At 46.9% G+C, this 23,694-nt stretch overlaps 1 protein-coding gene across 2 annotated transcripts in view; it reads right to left on the bottom strand.

Annotated features, from left to right (window-relative positions):
- Nucleotides 1-23,694, bottom strand: part of SHC2 (SHC adaptor protein 2) — a 162,592-nt gene that overhangs the window by 74,093 nt on the left and 64,805 nt on the right. For both annotated transcript variants that reach the window (XM_069767820.1, XM_069767819.1), the window contains exon 11: nucleotides 16,813-17,108. In XM_069767820.1, coding sequence (XP_069623921.1) covers nucleotides 16,813-17,108 — 296 coding nt within the window. The remainder of the gene's footprint in view (nucleotides 1-16,812; nucleotides 17,109-23,694) is intronic.

A 23,694-nucleotide genomic window follows, 5' to 3' on the forward strand; every position in this document is an offset into this window, starting at 1 on the left:
AAAAAATATTTTTTATTTTTACGGTTCTGCATTATAACCTTCTGTGAAGCACTTGGTTGGTCAAAGTGCTCACCACACCTCTAGATAAGTTCCTTAGGGGGTCTATTTTCCAAAATGGTGTCACTTGTGGGGGGTTTCAATGTTTAGGCACATCAGTGCCTCTCCAAGCGCAACATGGCGTCCCATCTCAATTCCAGTCAATTTTGCATTAAAAAGTCAAATGGCGCTCCTTCGCTTCCAAGCTCTGTCATGCGCCCAAACAGTGGTTTACCTCCACTTATGGGGTATCGGCGTACTCAGGACAAATTGTACAACAAGGTTTGGGGTCCATTTTCTCCTGTAACTCTTGGCAAAATAAAACAAATTGGAGCTGAAGTAAATTTTTTGTGAAAAAAAGTTAAATGTTAATTTTTATTTAAACATTCCAAAAATTCCTGTGAAACACCTGAAGGGTTAATAAACTTCTTGAATGTGGTTTTCAGAACCTTGAGGGGTTCAGCTTTTAGAATGGTCTTACACTTGGGTATTTTCTATCATATAGACCCCTCAAAATGACTTCAAATGAGATGTGGTCCCTAAAATAAAATGGTGTTGTAAAAATGAGAAATTGCTGGTCAACTTTTAACCCTTATAACTCCCTAACAAAAAAAAATTTTGGTTCCAAAATTGTGCTGATGTAAAGTAGACATGTGGGAAATGTTACTTATTAAGTATTTTGTGTGACATATCTCTGTGATTTAATTGCATAAAAATTCAAAGTTGGAAAATTGCGAAATTTTCAAAATTTTTGCCATGTTTCGTTTTTTTCACAAATAAACGCAGGTAATATCAAAGAAATTTTACCACTATCATGAAGTACAATATGTCACGAGAAAACAAAGTCAGAATCACCGGGATCCGTTGAAGCGTTCCAGAGTTATAACCTCATAAAGGGACAGTGGTCAGATTTGTAAAAATTGGCCCGGTCCATAACATGCAAACCACCCTTGGGGGTAAAGGGGTTAAGGGAGCTTAGTCTCCAGAAACGCGTTGATATTCACACTTATTCGGTCTGTGCTGAAGTTTGTATCCTCTATGTTACAAGTTTTTTGAATAAAGAAATTTTATCTTCATGGATTCGGTGGAGCTGGAGATTCTTCTTCTTTGGATTTATATTAGCAGACAGAACTGGAATGTACCTTCTTGCTATATGCCCTGCAGTCTGCCACATACACTGCCTGCCTAGCACTGATATCTATGCAGCTATTTGTCCTCAGAAGGACTGTTAGATGAGATGGATATGTGTATTAGATATGGTATACCCACACTATGTAAGAACCAAGCAAATCTCGGCCTAGCTCAGGAGCAACTCTCCCTACACTGCGTGATTCCGGAGCTTACTGATATATACATGATGACACTGTGCAGCCAGCCAATCACTGTAATGCCACAACCAACATGGCTGCAGCATTACAGTGTGTGGCAGACAACCCCTGCATGTTCATTGGTTCTCTAAACAGTGGCAAACATGCAGGGTGGGGACCCGAGCTCCCGTAAATACTCGGGTGAGCACCAAGTAGTAGCAAGCATGCTCGCTCATCACTAATCAAGATATCATTTTCTTCAGCTTCCTATGACCGACAACCCATATAGACGGTTTAGGAAGGTTGATTCTACTGAGAGATGCCCTTTAAATCTAATTTCTCTGGATCTATTTCTCCATCTGCAAGCTAGTCACCCACTCCTACAATAGTGATGGGTTATTTGTTATCGATACGGCACAAACAGCAGACTTCCTTCTGTGAATAATGGAATCCGGCATACCAGTGAAAGCCACTTGCAGTTTCTGAATAGCTCTCACTTGAGACAAAATGATTGTGTTTGGCTGCCAATGTGACTAAAACCCCAGCCTGTAAAAGCCCCTGTTTTGACTGGCTGTAGATGGTTTTGACCAATTTGGACTGCGTTGAGTTTATCATAAAAATGTGTTCACTTTCTGATGAACATACTGTATATTAAATAAGAATCCATTTGGGATTCAAAAGAGCCAGTTCTTCATGGTGATAGACAGAGCCAAATGATACAGATCACTAAAAGAGCCGCGCTGCTAGCACTATCCTACACTAAGAGGAAACACATGATTGGTTAATCAGGCACATGTTATTAGATACAGACTGTGATGGGGTCTGCTGTATAGCCAAAAAGCTTCCTTTTTGTTAATGGAGGAGTGATCATTTCGCCCTCTGCACTGCTCCGTGTTACCAGATATCCTCTTCTAGCACGGAGAAGCAAGAAGAATCCTTTGTACTGGTCTTGCTGCACTCAGCAAGGCAAATATGACACAGATGACATTCATTATACAAAAGAAACTGCACTCTGTCATGCTAAAGCATATAGACATGGAATACATGAAATAGAATAGCAATACTGCTGTGGATAATAAGAAAAAATTGAGAAGCTTAGCACATAATTTGCCCAATTCATGCAAATTAATTGGTCAAATTATGTGCTAAGCGTCTCAATTGTTTATTATCCAGAGCAGTATTGCTATTCATATTTCATGTATTCCATGTCTACATGCTTTAGCACGACAGAATGCAACTTCTTTTGTATATTCTATATGGAGGTGGCGGCACCTATTACAGTATGTACCTGTTCACATTAGCTTGGAAGTGTGTTGTGAATTCTGCTCTTGGGTTCCCTCCAGTGGTTGTAGGTGGGAATGCAGTAGTCTCTGAGTCACAGTCCTGGCCAGGTGTATCTGCTAATTGCTGTTCTGACTGGGATACTTAAGTGTGCAGGATTCATTAGTCCTTGCCAGTTGTCAATGTTTCTTTGGAAGTATTGGATCGCTGCCTGGCCTCACCTGCTTAGCTGCCAGTTCAGCAAAGATAAGTGTCTGTTTCTTTTCCTGTGGCACACATGCAGTGTGCTTATTTTCAGTACTGTTCGTTTGTTTTTCTTTTGTCCAGCTTAGACTGTGTCTGTGTTTTCTCAGTCTGGTTGGATTCTCTGGAGTTGCAGATATACGCTCCACACCTTTAGTTAGGTGGTGGAGTTTATTTTTGTATTTTCTGCTGTGGATTTTTTTGGAAGGATTTTAATGCTGACCGCTTAGTGTCCTGTCCTATCCTTTCCTATTTAGCTAGGAGTGGCCTCCTTTGCTAAGCCTGTTTTCTGCCTGCGTGTGTCTTTTCCTCTCCAACTCACAGTCATTATTTGTGGGGAGCTGTCTATCCTTTGGGGGTCTACTCTGAGGCAAGATAGTTTTCCTATTTCCATCTTTAGGGGTATTTAGTCCTCCGGCTGTGTTGAGGTGTCTAGGTTTTGTTAGGCACACCCCACGGCTACTTCTAGTTACGGTGATAAGATCAGGGTTTGCGGTCAGTATAAGTTACCACCTACTCCAGTGAAGGTTTTCATGCTGCTCCAAGGCCACCTGATCATAACAGTACAACTGGCCAACAATGAGTTAAATGCATCTCAGAAGAAGGGAGGAAAGGTCTTGAGCCATTTTTTTTTTCTTCAGTCTGTTTTGTCTTCTCCTCCCTCTTTATCTCTGGGTGGCTGAAGAGCCTTGTGCTAGCATGAACGTTCAGGAATTAGCTTCTCGTGTAGACCAGCTTGCTGCTAGGATACGGGTATTTCTGATTACATTGTTCAAACTCCAGCTTTAGAACCGAAGATTCCTACTCCTGATTTGTTTTTTGGTGACAGGTCCAAATTTTTGAGTTTTAAAAAAAAATGTAAACTGTTTTTTGCATTGAAACTTCGATCCTCTGGTGATTCCATTCAACAAGTTAAAATCATCATTTCCCTGCTGTGTGGTGATCCACAGGATCGGGCATTTTCCCTGGAATCTGGGGATCCTGCTTTGCTTAATGTAGACTCCTTCTTTCAGGCGTTAGGATTACTGTATGATGAACCTAATTCGATAGATCAAGCTGAGAAGACCTTGTTGGCCCTGTCTCAGGGGCAAGAGGCGGCTGAATTGTATTGTCAGAAATTCAGAAAATGGTCTGTGTTGACTACATGGAATGATGATGCTTTGGCGGCAATGTTCAGAAAGGGTCTTTCTGAATCCGTTAAAGATGTTATGGTGGGGTTTCCCACACCCTCCAATCTGAGTGATTCTATGTCTCTGGCCATTCAGATTGACCGGCGCTTGCGGGAGCGCAGAACTGTGCGCGCTATGGCGTTATCCTCAGAGCAAATTCCTGAGCCTATGCAGTGTGATAGGATTCTGTCTAGAATGGAACGACAAGGTTTCAGACGTCTCAATAGGTTGTGTTATTATTGTGGTGATGCTTCCCATGTCATTTCTGTCTGCCCTAAGCGGACAAAGAGGATCGCCAGTTCATTTACCATCAGTACTGTACAACCTAAATTTCTGTTATCTGTGTCCTTGATCTGTTCATTGTCATCATTTTCTGTCATGGCGTTTGTGGATTTGGGCGCTGCCTTGAGCTTAATTGACTTTGACTTTGCTAGGCGTTGTGGTTTTCCATTGCAGCCTTTGCAGAACCCTATTCCTTTAAGGGGCATTAATGCTACACCCTTGGCTAAAAATAAGCCCCAGTCTTGGACACAAGTGACCATGCGCATGGCGCCAGCCCATCAGGAAGATTGTCGATTTCTGGTGTTGCATAATTTGCATGATGCTATCGTGCTGGGTTTTCCCTGGTTACAGGTACATAATCCTGTTTTGGTTTGGAAGTCCATGTCTGTGACTAGTTGGGTTTGTCAGGGGGTTCATAATGATGTTCCTCTGATGTCTATCGCCCCTTCTTCCTCTTCTGAAATTCTGGAGTTTTTGTCTGATTTTCAGGATGTATTCGATGAGCCCAAGTCCAGTTTCCTTCCACAGCACAGGGACTGCGATTGTGCTATTGACTTGATTCCAGGCTGTAAGTTTCCTAAGGGCCGACTTTTCAACCTGTCTGTACCTGAACATGCTGCCATGCGGAGCTATATTAAGGAGTCTTTGGAGAAAGGGCATATTCGGCCATCTTCTTCACCAATGGGAGCGGTATTCTTTTTTGTTGCTAAAAAAGATGGTTCCTTAAGACCCTGTATTGATTATCGCCTCTTGAATAAGATCACGGTCAAGTTTCAATATCCTTTACCTTTGCTTTCCGATTTGTTTGCTAGGATTAAGGGAGCTAGTTGGTTTACTAAGATTGACCTTCGGGGGGCTTATAATCTTGTTCATATTAAACAGGGTGATGAATGGAAAACTGCGTTTAACACGCCCGAAGGCCATTTTGAATACCTTGTGATGCCATTCGGACTCTCTAATGCTCCATCTGTTTTACAGTCCTTCATGCATGATATCTTCCGGGATTATCTTGATAAATTCTTGATTGTATATTTGGACGATATTTTGATTTTTTCCGATGATTGGGAGTCTCATGTGCAGCAGGTCAGGATGATATTTCAGATCCTTCGTGACAATGCCTTGTTTGTGAAAGGGTCTAAGTGTCTTTTTGGGGTGCAGAAGGTTTCCTTTTTGGGCTTTATTTTTTCTCCCTCGTCTATAGAGATGGATCCGGTTAAGGTTCAGGCCATTCATGATTGGATTCAGCCCACATCCGTGAAGAGCCTTCAGAAATTTTTGGGTTTTGCTAATTTTTATCGCCGTTTCATTGCTAATTTTTCCAGCGTGGTTAAACCATTGACTGATTTGACGAAGAAGGGCGCTGATGTGGCGAATTGGTCCCCTGCGGCTGTCTCTGCCATTCAGGAACTTAAATGTCGTTTTACTTCTGCTCCAGTGTTGCGTCAACCGGATGTTTCTCTTCCGTTTCAGGTTGAGGTTCACGCTTCTGAGATTGGGGCAGGGGCCGTTTTGTCTCAGAGGGATCCTGTTGGTTCCTTAATGAAACCGTGTGCCTTCTTTTCCCGTAAGTTTTCGACTGCTGAACGCAATTATGATGTCGGTAATCGGGAGTTGTTGGCTATGAAGTGGGCGTTTGAGGAGTGGCGACATTGGTGTAAGAGGGTGAACTGTAGTCCCACTGAGAGGGCACTAGGACCCTGTGGTTTTTGCCTATTGCAGAAGAGAACAGACCTTGCAAAACTCCCAGAGACAATGTGTGCTGCTGGGTGGGGTCTAGTGTCTCGGGTGTAAAGTGAAACTAGGAAGTGAGAGCTGAGAGAGAAAAAGGCGGGAAGCAAAGGCAGAAGCTGCTGTGATACCTTAAAGAAAGACTGTGTGTGGATTTACTGCAAGTGTTTTTGGAGGAAAAGAAGCTTTTGAGAGACTTTTTGTTGCTAACGTTCCCCTGGAGAAGAACTAACCTTTTGTTTAACTCTGTGAGAGACTTGTGTGGCTAACGTTTCCTGGAGAGGAGTTAACCCTTTATTTAACAAAAGACGGAGACTTTGCTAAGAACCCAGTACGTATTTGGAAGTCTGTGGATTCCCTGTGCATTGAGTGGAGAACCAAGTCTGGACAGACTGCTGATACAGAGACGGACGGATTGTCGTGGAAGCATTCCTAGGAGCTACAGAAGCAGAGACAACATCGTGAGACCACTAACTAAGTCCCCGGCGTTTGGGCTCGGCATCGGCCGACAAGACAAGAGGAGCTTGCTGTAACTTATTGGCGCTGAAAATATGAACTGGCTGCAGCCTGTGCGGATTCCTGCCTGAGAGGAAATCCATCTCAGGATACGGTACCATAGTTATAGATACCCGGGTATCTCTGCTCAGAGTGTTAAATTGTTACTTTAGAGGTGTATCTTATATTAGAGTTGTGTAAGTTATACTCAATGTGCCATTCCAGGGGCTCCCTTAATAACACTACATTCAATTTACACTTGTTCCCGTTTTTAGTTGCCTGTTAGGTAAATTTCTTACTAGTCTGTTGTAGTACACAGTTCTCAGGAGACCTTGGAGTGGCACAGTGATTTCAGCTGCTGCTGAATTAGTGTATCTTTGGGGTGCATCTGCCTTAATATTCTCCATATTACCTTGATTAATTTGCCTTTGAGTAAATACCGTTGGAGATTTCTGCCTTGGTCTTGGTTTGTGACTCACTGGATCTTATTCGGACCTCTGGTCATTACATTTTTGGCGTAGTCGGCAGGATCCAGTGTTTGTCATGGACGAGGGCGAGGGTGGAAATGACCCCGCTGTATCCGCATCCTCCTCGGGGGTTGGGGTTCCCCTGGCAGCCGCGGCGACTTCGGGAGGGTATGTGCCTGTAGGAGCTTTACTTCAGCACATGCCGAAATACGATGGGCGCAATATGGCGTTGCAAGATTGGGCTGAGAGAATCCGGAGTATTCTGCGCATGTGTAATTTGACCCCCGCGTTACGCGCTGAGCTGGCATTAAATGCATTGGAGGGTGATATTAGGCGTATGGTGATGGTGCGCCCAGAATCAGAGAGGGATACATTAGAAAAGATTTTGGAACTGTTAGAGGGGAGTTTGGGGGGCCGAGCGCGTGTGGCCCAGCTTCGGTCCCTATTCTTTAATCGTCCCCAGAGAGAGTGTGAGTCCCTGATGCAGTACTCTAATATTTTGCAAGAGATGTTGAATGAGATGCAGCGACTAGACCCGGGGGCCATGGGGGCATTCCGGGAGGTAGACCGCTTGCTCCGGGACCAATTCATCACCGGTGTAGCCAATAGATTTCTCCGGGACAAACTGTTGGAAATGGCCCGGGTTGCACCAGAGTTATCTTTCTGGCAGATTTACCGAGCTGCAGTGGAAAGGGAAGAGAAATCGGCCTATGTTCCCGAGGGGTCAGTGAACAGTGCCCAGCTGGAGGAAGGTGGTTCATCAGGGTCGGGGGGAGAGGGGCTGGTAAGCGTGGTACAAGCTCTGCGTGCTGAGGTGAAGGAGTTGAAGCTGAAATTGTCTCAACTGACAGTTGATCCCGCCTCTACCCCCTTGCGGGAACCTCCTGCCTCACCCCCTGGAACGGTGACCCCGCAAATGGCCAGGTCGTCCTATCAGAATGAGTCAAGCCCTCGCCCACGAGGAACAATCACCTGCTGGAAGTGTGGCCGCCAGGGACACATCTCGTGTTACTGCCGGGCGCTTACAGCCCCAGAAACCCCGTCGCCGGCTTTAAACTTCCGGCCGCTGCCATGAGAGGGCAAGCAGCAGCGGCCCCACCCACACAAAGCCCTCAACGGAATGAACAAGATTTGTTTGCATGTAGTCCAGTGATAGAAGCAGAGTTTGAAGGGCGGAAGATGAGGTGCTTGGTTGACACGGGATCCGAATGTACTATAATGCCTCTAGAAGTATATGAGAGATACTTCAGTCGACTAGTGATTCCAGAGGATGGCCGAGTGATACGACTGACCGCCGCAAATAATGGTCAATTGTCAGTAAAAGGGATCGTGTGGATGCAACTAAAAATGTTTGGTCAAGAGCTGGGGCAGAAAGGGGTAGTACTGGTGGATCACCCCCCTAGAAGAGGGATGGAAGTGACGCTCGGAATGAACGTGCTGCGAGATTTGAATCACCAGATGTATGCCAGTGAAGGACCCCGATACTGGGCCCGTGCGACAAGACACCGACCCACACAGAGAATTCTACACCGTCTAGTGCTGAGTTGCGACTTGCTGAAAAGTGCGGTCCCAGGTGGCCGGGTGGGCCGGGTCCGAGTGACTTCGAGGGCCCCGATCCTGCTGGGACCCAGACAAGAGGAACTCTTAATGCTGCCTGTGGGAGCTGCACAGAGATTGAATGGGCTTGAAGTGCTACTTGAGCCCGCCCGAGAGGGTTCCTCATTTGCCAAGGTACATGTGGCCCGTTCTTTGGCGATTGTGAAGAATGGACGAGTACCGGTCCGATGCATCAATGTTTTAGATGAAGCTGTTGCAATTCCCGCTGGGACCATACTGGCTGAACTGTTCGTACCGGCAGAGAAGGTGCCGGAAAATGCAGGGTTCGAATTGCGACCAGACCAACAGTCATCCTGGACATTCGCGGTCGAGGTAGGCCGGACTGAACCTCCTACGGAGGAATGGAATGTTCATGTGATCATGGAGCAGATGGGAGTGGATCGGGAGAAGCTGACCCCCGTGCAGTTGGAGCAGTTGGAGAGAGTTTTGTGGGAACATCAAGAGACCTTTTCCCGACATGGAGAGGACTTCGGGTGTACCCAGACGATTGAGCATGAGATTCCAACGGGGGATACTCCACCCATTAGAGAAAGATATCGCCAAATTCCTCCGGCGCTCTATCAAGAGGTGAAGAGCATGGTGGCCAGTATGCTGGACAACCAAGTGATCCGAGAGAGCCGGAGTCCCTGGGCGGCCCCTGTAGTCTTGGTCCGCAAGAAGGATGGGACACTCCGATTTTGTGTGGACTATCGGAAATTGAATGCCCACACCGTACGGGACGCATATCCTTTACCCCGTATTGAAGAATCCCTGTCGGCCCTGGGTCGGGCCAAGTATTTCTCAACGTTGGATTTGGCAAGCGGGTACTGGCAGGTCCCAATGGCTGAAAAAGATCGGGCCAAGACGGCGTTTGTATTGCCAATGGGGCTCTTTGAGTTCAACCGGATGCCCTTTGGCCTCGCTACCGCCCCGGGAACCTTCCAACGCCTGATGGAACATTGCTTGGGTGATCTAAATTTTGAATCAGTCCTGATATATTTGGACGACATTGTGGTGTTCGGAACCTCATTTGAAGATCATCTGGAGAAGCTGCGTCAAGTTCTCCGGCGGCTCAAGAGCTACGGCCTGAAAATAAAGCCAAAAAAATGTCAGCTGTTACGAAACCAGATTGAATATTTGGGGCATCTGGTGACCCCGGACGGGGTACTACCTTTAGCCAGTAAGATTAAGGCGGTACAAGAGTGGCCACCTCCTTGTGACCTGCGAGAAGTGCGGGCCTTCCTGGGCCTAGCAGGATACTATCGGCGGTTTGTGCCTAAATTCTCACAAGTGGTGAGTCCCTTGAATGAACTTTTGAGAGGGACAGCGCTGGGTCCTCGAAATCGCCCCATTCCATGGGGGCCCCTACAGAAAAAGGCATTTGATGGAGTGAAAACCGCCCTAACGAGTGCCCCATTGCTGGCCTACGCCCGGTTTGACACCCCTTTTTTGTTGTATACCGATGGTAGTCTTCATGGGTTGGGGGCAGTACTAGCACAGGTGCAGGACGGCCGAGAACGAGTGATTTCTTATGGCAGCAGATCTTTAAGAGACTCCGAGCGAAATCCGGCTAACTACAGCTCATTCCGGCTGGAATTGCTGGCCCTGGTGTGGGCAATGACAGAACGCTTCGCCGAGTATCTAACAGGAGCTGAGGTGCTAGTCATGACAGATAACAACCCGCTAGCTCACTTAGAGAATGCAAAACTGGGGGCGTTGGAGCAGCGGTGGGTTGCCAGACTGGCCAAGTTCAATTACCGCATTAAATTTCGCTCTGGTCGAGAGAACGGCAATGCAGATGCATTGTCAAGAGTGCCCCTTGGGTCATCCGGGGAAGATGTTGATGAACAACTTGAGGATACTGAAACTCCAGCTTTGGGGCAAATACCTATCTTCCAAAGTGTGGTACACTCAAGTGGGGTGGCCACCGGGATGCCCTGTGTCCTGGGTAAAACACCCTCAGATTGGACAAGAGTCCAGGATGAGTGTCCGGACGTTGCACTTGTGCGCCGTTGGGTACAAAACAAGGCCTGGCCCAGTGCAGAGGACAAGGCTCAGTTGTCCATGGAAGGAATGAAACTCCTTCGACAATGGGATAAATTGTGTGTGGAACAAGGTCTTTTGTATCGTAAGGTGTACCTGCCATCGGAGCTGCAGCATCGGTACCAACTGATAATTCCTGTGGGGATGGGGCCGGTGGTCGCTCGTGAGGCGCATGAGAAGGGGGCCCATTTTGGAAGTGAAAAGACACTTCAGTGGTTGCAGCGAGTCCTCTACTGCCCTGAGTTGGGAGGGATGGTGGCCGACGCGTGTCGGCAGTGCCGAATTTGTGGGCTCAACAAAAGCCCTGAGCAGCGGGCTCCCACACAGTCTATTAAGACTTCAGCTCCACTGGAACTACTCATGATTGACTACGTGTTGATAGGGTACTCTACATCAGGGTACTCCTACTGCCTGGTGATGACAGATCACTTTACCAAGTATGCTGTAGCGGTGCCGACAAGAGATCAGACGGCCAAGTCGGCGGCTGAGGCAGTGTGCCGACATTTCTTCCAAGTGTTCGGGTGTCCGCAGAGAATACATTCAGATCAAGGGGCCTGCTTTCAGGGAACGCTGATGAAAGAGTTGCACCAGCTCTATGGTATCGAGCAGTCGAGAACAACGCCTTACCACCCTCAGGGTAACGGGGCGTGTGAGCGTTTTAATCGGACCCTGTTGCAAATGTTGAGGTCCTTAGAGAGTCAGCAACAGACATGCTGGCCTGAGTATCTCCCCGAATTGATGTGGGCTTACAATAACAGGGTGCACAGTACTACTGGTTACTCACCACACATGTTGATGTTTGGTAGACCTGGCCGAGAAATTGAGGATTTGAGCATGCCAGATCCCTCCTCCGCCCCCCTTCGGACTGCATCCGAGTGGGTACGAGAGCATCGGCGGCGGTTGAGGGTGGTGCATCAGGTGGTGGGTGACCGCCTTCGCCAGGTGGTCCATAAGGACACGCGACCTGTACAAACAGAGCTGTTCTCTCCGGGAGACAGAGTGTTGGTGAGGACAAAACGACGGTCAGGAAAGCTGAGTGACCGATGGGAGGCGATACCGTATCTGATAAAAAAACAGGTGAACCCTGAGATTCCAGTGTACGAGGTCGAACCGGTGGGGACAGGGGGGCCAACCCGTAATTTGCATCGTAACATGTTACAGCGGTGCTGGTTTGAAGATTCGGCGCCTACCCCCCTAGAGCCAGAGGCCATGTTTCAAGGGGCGGAAGCTCTGAATGATCTTGAGTTTGATGGTGTGCTTACTCCTGCGCCTGCTTATTTGCCCCCTGTGACCGATCTGGCCTCGGGTGATGAGAATGTTGGGGATATGGAGGATGTTGTTGAGGAGAGTGCATCAGGTCAACTGCTTGGTCCTGACGCTGTATCACAGGACATCGAGCCGCAGGAGGAAACAACTCCACTTACGCCCACTAACACGACCATGGAAGAGACTCTAGCTCCCTCTAAGGTCGCACCTGTTGATGTAGGACTCAGGAGAACTACACGATCTACGGCAGGAATACCGCCTCAGCGATATGCTCAAGATGAATTTGAGTGGGAAGGTATGTCGAGGACGCCAACCTCTAGTGGGGTGGCATGTAAGAGGGTGAACTGTAGTCCCACTGAGAGGGCACTAGGACCCTGTGGTTTTTGCCTATTGCAGAAGAGAACAGACCTTGCAAAACTCCCAGAGACAATGTGTGCTGCTGGGTGGGGTCTAGTGTCTCGGGTGTAAAGTGAAACTAGGAAGTGAGAGCTGAGAGAGAAAAAGGCGGGAAGCAAAGGCAGAAGCTGCTGTGATACCTTAAAGAGAGACTGTGTGTGGATTTACTGCAAGTGTTTTTGGAGGAAAAGAAGCTTTTGAGAGACTTTTTGTTGCTAACGTTCCCCTGGAGAAGAACTAACCTTTTGTTTAACTCTGTGAGAGACTTGTGTGGCTAACGTTTCCTGGAGAGGAGTTAACCCTTTATTTAACAAAAGACGGAGACTTTGCTAAGAACCCAGTACGTATTTGGAAGTCTGTGGATTCCCTGTGCATTGAGTGGAGAACCAAGTCTGGACAGACTGCTGATACAGAGACGGACGGATTGTCGTGGAAGCATTCCTAGGAGCTACAGAAGCAGAGACAACATCGTGAGACCACTAACTAAGTCCCCGGCGTTTGGGCTCGGCATCGGCCGACAAGACAAGAGGAGCTTGCTGTAACTTATTGGCGCTGAAAATATGAACTGGCTGCAGCCTGTGCGGATTCCTGCCTGAGAGGAAATCCATCTCAGGATACGGTACCATAGTTATAGATACCCGGGTATCTCTGCTCAGAGTGTTAAATTGTTACTTTAGAGGTGTATCTTATATTAGAGTTGTGTAAGTTATACTCAATGTGCCATTCCAGGGGCTCCCTTAATAACACTACATTCAATTTACACTTGTTCCCGTTTTTAGTTGCCTGTTAGGTAAATTTCTTACTAGTCTGTTGTAGTACACAGTTCTCAGGAGACCTTGGAGTGGCACAGTGATTTCAGCTGCTGCTGAATTAGTGTATCTTTGGGGTGCATCTGCCTTAATATTCTCCATATTACCTTGATTAATTTGCCTTTGAGTAAATACCGTTGGAGATTTCTGCCTTGGTCTTGGTTTGTGACTCACTGGATCTTATTCGGACCTCTGGTCATTACATTGGCTTGAGGGAGCTAAGCACCGTATTGTGGTCTTAACCGATCATAAGAATCTGATTTACCTCGAGTCTGCCAAGCGGTTGAATCCTAGACAGGCTCGATGGTCCTTGTTTTTTTCTCGTTTTGATTTCGTGGTCTCGTACCTTCCGGGTTCTAAGAATATTAAGGCTGTTGCCCTCTCTAGGAGGTTTTTGCCTGATTGTCCTGAGGTCTTAGAGCCGGTCGGTATTCTGAATGAGGGGGTGGTCCTTTCTGCCATTTCCCCTGATTTACGACGGGTTCTTCAGGAATTTCAGGCTGACAAACCTGACCGCTGTCATGTGGGGAAACTGTTTGTTCCTGACAGATGGACTAGTAGAGTGATTTCTGAGGTTCACTGTTCCGTGTTAGCTGGTCATCCTGGCATTTTTGGTACCAGAGATTTGGTTGGTAGGTCCTTTTGGTGGCCTTCTTTGTCGCGTGATGTACATTCTTTTATGCAGTTCTGTGGGACCTGTTGCTTTTGCCATTGCCGGTCTCTGAGAGGCCCTGGATTTTATTTCCAATCTTCCTGTTTCCCAGAGGATGTCGGTTATCTGGGTTGTTTGTGACCGATTCTCTAAGATGGTTCATTTGGTGCCTTTGCCTAAATTGCTTTCTTCTTCTGATTTGGTTCCGTTGTTTTTTCAGCATGTGGTCCGTTTGCATGGTATTCCGGAGAATATTGTTTCCGACAGAGGTTCCCAGTTTGTTTCTAGGTTTTGGCGGGCCTTTTGTGCCAAGCTGGGCATTGATTTGTCTTTTTCCTCTGCATTTCATCCTCAGACAAATGGCCAGACCAAGCGAACTAATCAGACTTTGGAGACTTATTTGAGATGCTTTGTGTCTGCTGATCAGGATGATTGTGTGGCTTTTTTGCCATTGGCTGAGTTTGCCCTTAATAATCGGGCTAGTTCGGCTACTTTGGTTTCGCCTTTCTTTTGTAATTTTGGTTTTCATCCTCGTTTTTCTTCTGGGCAGGTTGAGCCTTCTGACTGTCCTGGTGTGGATTCTGTGGTTGACAGGTTGCAGCAGATTTGGGCTCATGTGGTGGACAATTTGGTGTTGTCTCAGGAGGAGGCTCAGCGTTTTGCTAACCGTCGTCGGTGTGTTGGTTCCCGGCTTCGGGTTGGGGATCTGGTCTGGTTGTCTTCCCGTCATGTTCCTATGAAGGTTTCTTCTCCTAAGTTTAAGCCTCGGTTTATTGGTCCTTATAGGATTTCTGAGATTATTAATCCGGTGTCTTTTCGACTGGCGCTTACGGCCTCTTTTGCTATCCATAATGTCTTCCATAGATCTTTGTTGCGGACATATGTGGAGCCCGTTGTTCCCTCTGTTGATCCTCCGGCCCCTGTGTTGGTTGATGGGGAGTTGGAATATGTTGTTGAGAAGATTTTGGATTCCCGTTTTTCGAGGCGGAAGCTTCAGTACCTTGTCAAATGGAAGGGTTATGGCCAGGAGGATAATTCTTGGGTTTTTGCCTCTGATGTCCATGCTGCTGATTTGGTCCATGCCTTTCATCTGGCTCATCCTGATCGTCCTGGAGGTCCTGGGGAGGGTTCGGTGACCCCTCCTCAAGGGGGGGGTACTGTTGTGAATTCTGCTCTTGGGTTCCTTCCAGTGGTTGTAGGTGGGAATGCAGTTGTCTCTTAGTCACAGTCCTGGCCAGGTGTATCTGCTAATTGCTGTTCTGACTGGGATACTTAAGTGTGCAAGATTCATTAGCCCTTGCCAGTTGTCAATGTTTCTTTGGAAGTATTGGATCCCTGCCTGGCCTCACCTGCTTAGCTGCCAGTTCAGCAAAGATAAGTGTCTGTTTCTTTTCATGTGGCACACATGCAGTGTGCTTATTTTCAGTACTGTTCGTTTGTTTTTCTTTTGTCCAGCTTAGACTGTGTCTGTGTTTTCTCAGTCTGGTTGGATTCTCTGGAGTTGCAGATATACGCTCCACACCTTTAGTTAGGTGGTGGAGTTTATTTTTGTATTTTCTGCTGTGGATTTTTTTGGAAGGATTTTAATGCTGACCGCTTAGTGTCCTGTCCTATCCTTTCCTATTTAGCTAGAAGTGGCCTCCTTTGCTAAGCCTGTTTTCTGCCTGCGTGTGTCTTTTCCTCTCCAACTCACAGTCATTATTTGTGGGGGGCTGTCCATCCTTTGGGGGTCTACTCTGAGGCAAGATAGTTTTCCTATTTCCACCTTTAGGGGTATTTAGTCCTCGGGCTGTGTCGAGGTGTCTAGGTTTTGTTAGGCACACCCCACGGCTACTTCTAGTTGCTGTGATAAGATCAGGGTTTGGGGTCAGTATAAGTTACCACCTACTCCAGTGAAGGTTTTCATGCTGCTCCAAGGCCACCTGATCATAACAGAAGTGCCAGTCAGTCTTTTGTTATTTACAGATGGCACTCATGTCATAGGTTGCCAACCCCTGCTCTAAAGAATGGAGAAATGATTATTCTTAATGAGAATGAGATACAGGCGAATTAATCAGCTCATTATATATTACATATTATTTTTAGTGACTGTATTTCAGCATGTTGTGGACAGATAGACAAGCAAACACTTAAACACATTATATGCCAAGCCAACTGTCTTGAGTTTTTAGAAACCAAGTAAATTTGTGTTAGGGTACCGTCACACTATACGATTTACCTACGATCACGACCAGCGATATGACCTGGCCGTGATCATAGGTAAATCGTAGTGTGGTCGCTGGGGAGCTGTCACACAGACAGCTCTCCAGCGACCAACGATGCCGAGGTCCCTGGGTAACCAGGGTAAACATCGGGTAACTAAGCGCAGGACCGCGCTTAGTTACCCGATGTTTACCCTGGTTACAAGCGTTAAACTAAAAAAAAAAACAGCACATACTTACATCTGGTGTCCGTCAGGTCCCTTGCAGTCTGCTTCCCGCACTCAGTGACTGCCGGCCGTAAAGTGAAAGTGAAAGCACAGCCGCTGTGCTTTCACTTTCACTTTACGGCCGGCAGTCACAGTGCGGGAAGCAGAGACGGCAAGGGACCTGACGGACACCAGAATGTAAGTATGTGCTGTTTGTTTTTTGTTTGTTTACCCTGGTTACAAGCGAACGCATCGCTGGATCGCATCGCTAGATCGCTAGATCGGTGTCACACACACCGATCTAGCGATGACAGCGGGAGATCCAGCGATGAAAGAAAGTTCCATACGATCTGCTACGACGTACGATTCTCAGCAGGATCCCTGATCGCTGCTGCGTGTCAGACACAGTGATATCGTAACGATATCGCTGGAACGTCACGAATCGTACCGTCGTAGCGATCAAAATGTTATAGTGTGACGGTACCCTTACACAAATCCCCAAATTGCCAGTGGTACAGATAGCACAGATAGAGAGATAAAAAGTCATTAGCACCATACACAGGTAAGAGACATCTGAGGCTAGAAATAGATACATGATGATAGGGAGCACCAAACACAAATAAAGCATTCCTTACCACTCCTTCAGGATCTACCAACAGGAGATGTTTAGGCTGTCCTCTGTGCATGCCTGTCAGGACATACTGGCCAGGATTAGTAATGCTGTCTCTAACCAAGAAGTCACCATCTCTTTGCAGAAGCTTTTCTGCTTCCCTCCTGCTCATTTTACCCTGGTACCATGGTTCTCCTTTCAATTGTTCTTCTGTGGGGGCAACCGGTGCTCTCCTAGTTGGAGGACTTGGCCATTGATCTTCTAACTTTTGGGACACAGATAAACCAGATTCATGAAGTTTTAGAGCATCTTCAAATGGTCCTGGTGAAAAAAATTGAAATCTGTTAAAATAATGTCTTAATTATTTGGTCAGTGAACTCAGTTTTTCCCAAACCACACGCTAACGTCTGCTAAGGTCTTATAAAGGTACCTTCACACATAACGATATAGTTAACGATATGGTTGCAACGTCACGCTTTTTTGTGACGTAGCAACGATCTCGCTAACGATCTCCTTATGTGTGACAGTGACCAACGATCAGGCCCCTGCTGGGAGATCGTTGGTCGTGGGGAATGATCAGGACCTTTTTTTTGGTCGCTGATCACCCGCTGTCATCGCTGGATTGGCGTGTGTGACGCCGATCCAGCGATGTGTTCACTTGTAACCAGGGTAAACATCGGGTTACTAAGTGCAGGGCCACGCTTAGTAACCCGATATTTACCCTGGTTACCATTGTAAAAGTTAAAAAAAAAAACACTACATACTCACATTCCGATGTCTGTCACGTCCTCCACCGTTAGCTTCCCTGCACTGACTGTCAGCGCCGGCCATAAAGCAGAGCACAGTGGTGACGTCACTGCTGTGCTCTGCTTTACGGCCGGCGCTCAGACAGTCAGTGCGGGAAGCTGACGGCGGGGGACGTGACAGACATCGGAATGTGAGTATGTAGTGTTTTTTTTTTTTTACTTTTACAATGGTAACCAGGGTAAATATCGGGTTACTAAGCGCGGCCCTGCACTTAGTAACCCAATGTTTACCCTGGTTACCCGGGGACTTCGGCATCGTTGAAGACAGTTTCAACGATGCCGAAGTCTTTCCCCTGATCGTTGGTCGCTGGAGAGAGCTGTCTGTGTGACAGCTCCCCAGCGACCACACAATGACTTACCAACGATCACGGCCAGGTCGTATCGCTGGTCGTGATCGTTGGTAAGTCGTTTAGTGTAACGGTACCTTAAGACACATTGTACTTAGCAATTAAAATTGTTATTTTGTTACCATTTTTTGTATCTCTTTAATGTTGTTTTTTTTTTACAATTTATTGTGGTAGAAGATCACCTACCCTTATGTGACATGTAAGAGGGATTCTGCAAGCAGTTTCATGCTTACCAATCTGAGGTCAGCATAAAATAGAGAGACACACTTACTGGGCTTCTTTCTTGAGGGGGGCATGACAAATAAGGGAAATGCTCTATATATTGAATAGCTCAAGAACATCAGCACAAAAGTACAAAAAAATCAATAGAACAAAATTGAAACCTGCCACCACACACATGTGGCACACATTTTGCCAATGGTCTCATAAGCTACAGCAGATAAAACACTGTTTTATCAAAGCTACAACATAAGCAGTCTAAAAACATGTCCCCTGGGAATCCTGTGAGCAACTCCCCCTCACTAAAGACTACATATAGCGTATTATTACACTGTGAACAATTCCTTGTAAAGACCATAAAATAGTAGAACTAAATAAAAATGCCCATATCTCTGGAACCATATGGTACATTTATAAAAAAAAATAAAAAATGGAATATTCAGGGGAGAAGTCGGGGATAAAATAAGAGTAAACACTGATCACTTTTGAACTGGTGACAAGTCTTCTTTAGGCTAGGTTCACATTGCGTTAAGTGCAGTCCGTTCAGCACATACGCTAACGGACTGCGGTAACGCAAGTGCTGAAAAAGATCGCGTTTATGCGATCACGCTAGCGCAGATGCTCTATCTGTGCTAGCAGTGACGGACCCGAAAACGCTGCAGACTGCGTCTGAGGGTCCATCACAGAATGAAGGCACATCACATGCAGATTATGACATGCGTTAACGATGCACTACATAATGGCAGTCAATGGGTGCGCTAACGGATCCGTTACATAGCATTAGTGCCGCTATATAACGGATGCCGTCAGCGGACTGCACTTAACGCAATTTGAACCCAGCATTAATGAGAACCTGTCACTAGCGCAAACAAATTGAGTTAAATACTTTGCAGAGATATTTACATTTATTGCTTTCAGAGTGCGGTATGTGATATCTCTGATTCCAAACCAACTGGGCATTTCTTCACAGCCTTCTATGGGGCATATGCTTTCACCCCTCTCTCTTACACGCTGTTATTCACAGCTTGGCAGCCGTAGCAGTCTCAGATGTTTCCGATCTGTGATTTGAAGCTTCTGAGAGGAATGTGTGAAGTCGCAGTAACCGGCACTAAACACAGCCTTTCTGGTGTGATTGGGATACGCCATCACAAAGCAGCATCCATGGTTCTTCAGTGGTAATTTGCACAAAGTACATGTTTATACTTTGCTTATTATACAGGGTGGGCCATGTATATGGATACACCTAAATAAAATGGGAATGATTGGTGATATCAACTTCCTGATTGTGGCACATTAGTATATGGGAGGGGAAAACTTTTAAAGATGGGTGGTGACCATGGTGGCCATTTTGAAATCGGCCATTTTTGATCCAACATTATTTTTTCCAATGGGAAGAGGGTAATGTGACACATCAGCTTATTGAGAATTTCACAACAAAAACAATGGTGTGCTTGGTTTTAACGTAACTCTTCTTTCATGAGTTATTTACAAGTTTCTCTTTGTCTTTTGACATGTTGCAGAGTTTAACACATGAGGAGCAGATAGAAATTGTGTTGATGTCTGGTGAATGCAGTACCCGGGTTATTGCAGCAGATTTCAATGTAAGACACCCTTACATTGAAAACTGTCACCATGTTAATTATGTGTATACATATAAATGGCCCACCCAAAAAAGTTTGCCTCATCACTGAACATAATGTTCTGTGTAAACTGAGAGTCCTGTTCCAATTTTTGCTTTGCCCATTCTGCAAATTCAGCGCGCTGATCTGGGTCATCCTCGTTGAGCTGCTGCAGCAGCGGAATTTTGTAAGGGTGCCTTTAGTGAGTAGCTAATATCCGCTGAAGGGATGTTCGACTGATGCCAGTGTACAGTTCTGGTCTTTAGTGTATAAGAAAGACATAGCTGAACTAGAGTGGGTGCAGAGAAGAGCGACCAAGGTTATTAGAGGACTGGGAGTCTGCAATACCAAGATCGATTATTACACTTGGGGCTATTTAGTTTGGAAAAACGAAGACTAAGGGGTGATCTTATTTTAATGTATAATTATATGAGGGGACAGTACAGATGATGATGATGATGATCTTTTTATTCGTAGACCTGAGACAGGGACAAGGGGGCATCCTCTGCGTTTGGAGGAAAAAAGGTTTAAGCATAGTAACAGACACAGATTCTTTACTGTAAGAGCAGTGAGACTGTGGAACTCTCTGCCGTATAATGTTGTAATGAGTGATTCACTACTAAAATTTAAGAGGGGACTGGATGCCTTTCTTGAAAAGTATAATGTTACAGGTTATATATACACTAGATTCCTTGATAGGGCGTTGATCCAAGGAACTAGTCTGATTGCCGTATTCGGAGTCGGGAAGGGATTTTTTTCCCCAATGTGAAGCTTACTATTTGCCACATGGGTTTTTTTGCCTTGCTCTGGATCAACATGTTAGGGCATGTTAGGTTAGGATGTGAGTTGAACTAGATGGACATAAAGTCTTCCTTTAACCTTAAAAAACTATGTTACTATGTGTAAGACTCATGCTGGTGTGGTAGTTGGAGGCAGGTATATCTCGCCCAGGTGTTTGTCCTATGTGAATTAGGCCACTCAGTATCTTCAGGGTGCTAATGGGTTAATGATTGCAGGAATAAAAGATGACCAGCTGGGGGTTTCCAGTGTCTGCCTGGGGCACACAGATTGCCTGCCTGTGTGAGACAAACGTGAGTGAAGAGCTGTGCTCAAGATCTGTGTGATGTTAGCTGGGTGGGAGAAGCCCCCCCAGTTGTTGAGATAGCAACGTATTTGTTTAGTTAGTGCCGGACAGGCTAGGATTTATTTTTATGTTTTGTTTTGTTCATGTTGCTTTCACGTTAATAAATCTGACCTGAGGTCAGCCTGCTCAGAAACCTGCTGTACGCCTCAGATTCAATGCACAAACCACGTGACCTTTGACCCCAGCAAAGGCGATCCCAGAGTGTTTTGTCACATTGTGGTGGAGAACGCGGGCATACCGTGGCACAGGCGGCAGCATGGAAGACGTGGTGAAAGCCTTACTACAGTCCACTGCCGTACAGCAGCAGGCCACTGCCGCACAGCACGAAGCTAATCGCTTGATGGCCGCACAGCTGAAGGAGTTAGTGGACATGACGGTTGCAGACCGCCAACTTCTCCAACAGGTGGCGCAGCGCCTGGTGAGCATGCCTGACGCTGACCCGGAAGCAGAGTCCAGAAGGATCTATGTGAGTCGATACTGGCAAAAGCTGACTGCAGAAGATGACGTCGAGGCATACCTGACAACGTTTGAGCGGACGGCGTTGAGAGAGAAGTGGCCGAAGGCACGATGGGCCGATTTGATCGCCCCGTTTCTCTCCGGCGAGGCCCAAAAAGCTTACCATGATTTGGACCCGGAGGTCGCTCAGGACTTTGAGAAACTGAAAGCTGAGATCCTGGCCCGGCTGGGTGTGATGACGGCTGTCCGGGCACAGAGGGTACATCAGTGGACATACCAGCAAGATAAACCGGCGCGGTCTCAGATGTTCGACCTGATCTACTTAACAAAGAAATGGCTGCAACCCGAGGTACTGACAATACCCGAAATAATCCAGCGGGTTGTCCTGGACAAGTACCTGAGAGTACTACCCCCAGCGCTGAAAAGGTGGGTAAGCCAAGGAAATCCCACGACAGCGGATCAACTTGTGGAGCTGGTCGAGCGTTATTCCGTGGCAGAAGGACTTCCCGACGACACCGCCAACCCCCGGTCTGTGCCTCCTCCTCGTGGAACCGGTAAGACTGTTCCAGGGACCACGGGTGAAGGAAAATCGCTTAAAACTGTGGGGGAGGAGTCCGGGACTGCTCGCAATCTGAGACCAAGAGTATTGGACTGTGGTCTCAGTAGGGGACCTGTTAGGTGTTTCCGCTGCCATGAGAAGGGTCATGTTTCTGCGAACTGTCCTGTTACCGCTGAACCCATGCAGTGCGACGTTATAGACTCTAGAAAACGCATGTCTTTGGTTACACAGCTAGTGAGTGTGAATGCGGGTCAAAATGATACAGTGAAACACCTGTGTGAATTATCTGTTGATGGGAAAAATGTTGTGGCATTACTAGACTCTGGAAGTGTGGTGACTCTGGTGAAAGCTAGTCTGGTGGCACTTCCGTCTGGTCCGTCTGACAAGTTTTCTGTGACGTGTGTGCATGGTGACACCCGCTCGTACTTAACAGCGGTCATATGGATTTCTACTCCCTATGGGTCAGTGCAGCACAAAGTGGGACTCGTTCCCGCATTGTTACAGGATGTAATCCTGGGCAGGGATTTTCCCTATTTCTGGCAGTTGTGGGAGAATCAGTTGCTCCTTCACGGTAGCTGTACCCGTGAATCTTCTCCCATGCCATCTGGAGGTCCCGAGTCCCTAGAGGAGACCCCACAGGAAGATGTTGCTGGGGAGGTTAGTGAATCTAACCTTCAGTACCCCTTCTCCGTCATGGCGGGGGAAACGGAGGAAACTGAGGAACCTCAGCGAGAGGCGGAGGCAGACAGCCATCCGGCACCCTGCCTGCCAGATTTGGGAGTCCAGGTGGATGACTTCCACAGCGAGCAAATGAAAGATCCTACCCTGACTCCGGCTAGGAAAAATGTAAAAATGATAGATGGGGTACCCGTAGAACCTGACACTAGGCTAGCGTACCCGTATATGGTTCTTGAAAATTATTTGCTCTACCAGGTAGAAAAAAAAGGGGAAGACACAGTGCAACGGTTAGTGGTAACCAAACCTTATCGGCGGAAGGTACTGGATTTGGCCCACGGACATATAATGGGGGGACATCTGGGGGTACAGAAAACCACAGAAAGGATATTGCATTGTTTTGTGTGGCCTGGAATACATTATGATGTGCGTAACTATTGTGAGTCCTGTCCAGAGTGCCAAATCGCGGCCCCTAAATCTCAGTTCCGTAGCCCTTTGGTACCCCTTCCTATCATCGGGGTCCCTTTTGAGAGAATTGGGATGGATTTGGTTGGGCCCCTTCCCCGATCCGCACGTGGGCACCAACATATCCTCGTCATCGTGGACTATGCCACTCGTTACCCGGAAGCCGTCCCTTTGCGTAACACAGCTACCAAGACGATCGCCAAGGAATTGGTACAAGTGTTTAGTCGGGTGGGAATTCCAAAACAGATACTCACCGACCAGGGGACTCCCTTTATGTCGAGGATAATGAAGTAGCTCTGCAGGCTCTTACAAATAGACCCGTTGCGTACGTCTGTCTATCACCCTCAAACAGATGGCCTGGTTGAGCGCTTCAACAAAACCTTAAAACAGATGCTCCGGAAGGCGATAGACAAAGATGGGAAGAACTGGGATTACTTGTTACCCTATTTGCTGTTTGCCATTAGGGAAGTTCCCGAGTCTTCCACAGGGTTTTCGCCTTTCGAACTGTTGTACGCCCGTCGTCCCCGGGGACTGCTGGACGTCGCAAAAGAAACCTGGGAAGGTCAAGTCACTCCCTTTAAAACGGTGATCGACCATGTAACACAAATGCAGGATCG

The sequence above is a fragment of the Ranitomeya imitator genome, chromosome 1 (assembly GCF_032444005.1).
Source record: "Ranitomeya imitator isolate aRanImi1 chromosome 1, aRanImi1.pri, whole genome shotgun sequence".
NCBI classification, from domain to species: domain Eukaryota; kingdom Metazoa; phylum Chordata; class Amphibia; order Anura; family Dendrobatidae; genus Ranitomeya; species Ranitomeya imitator.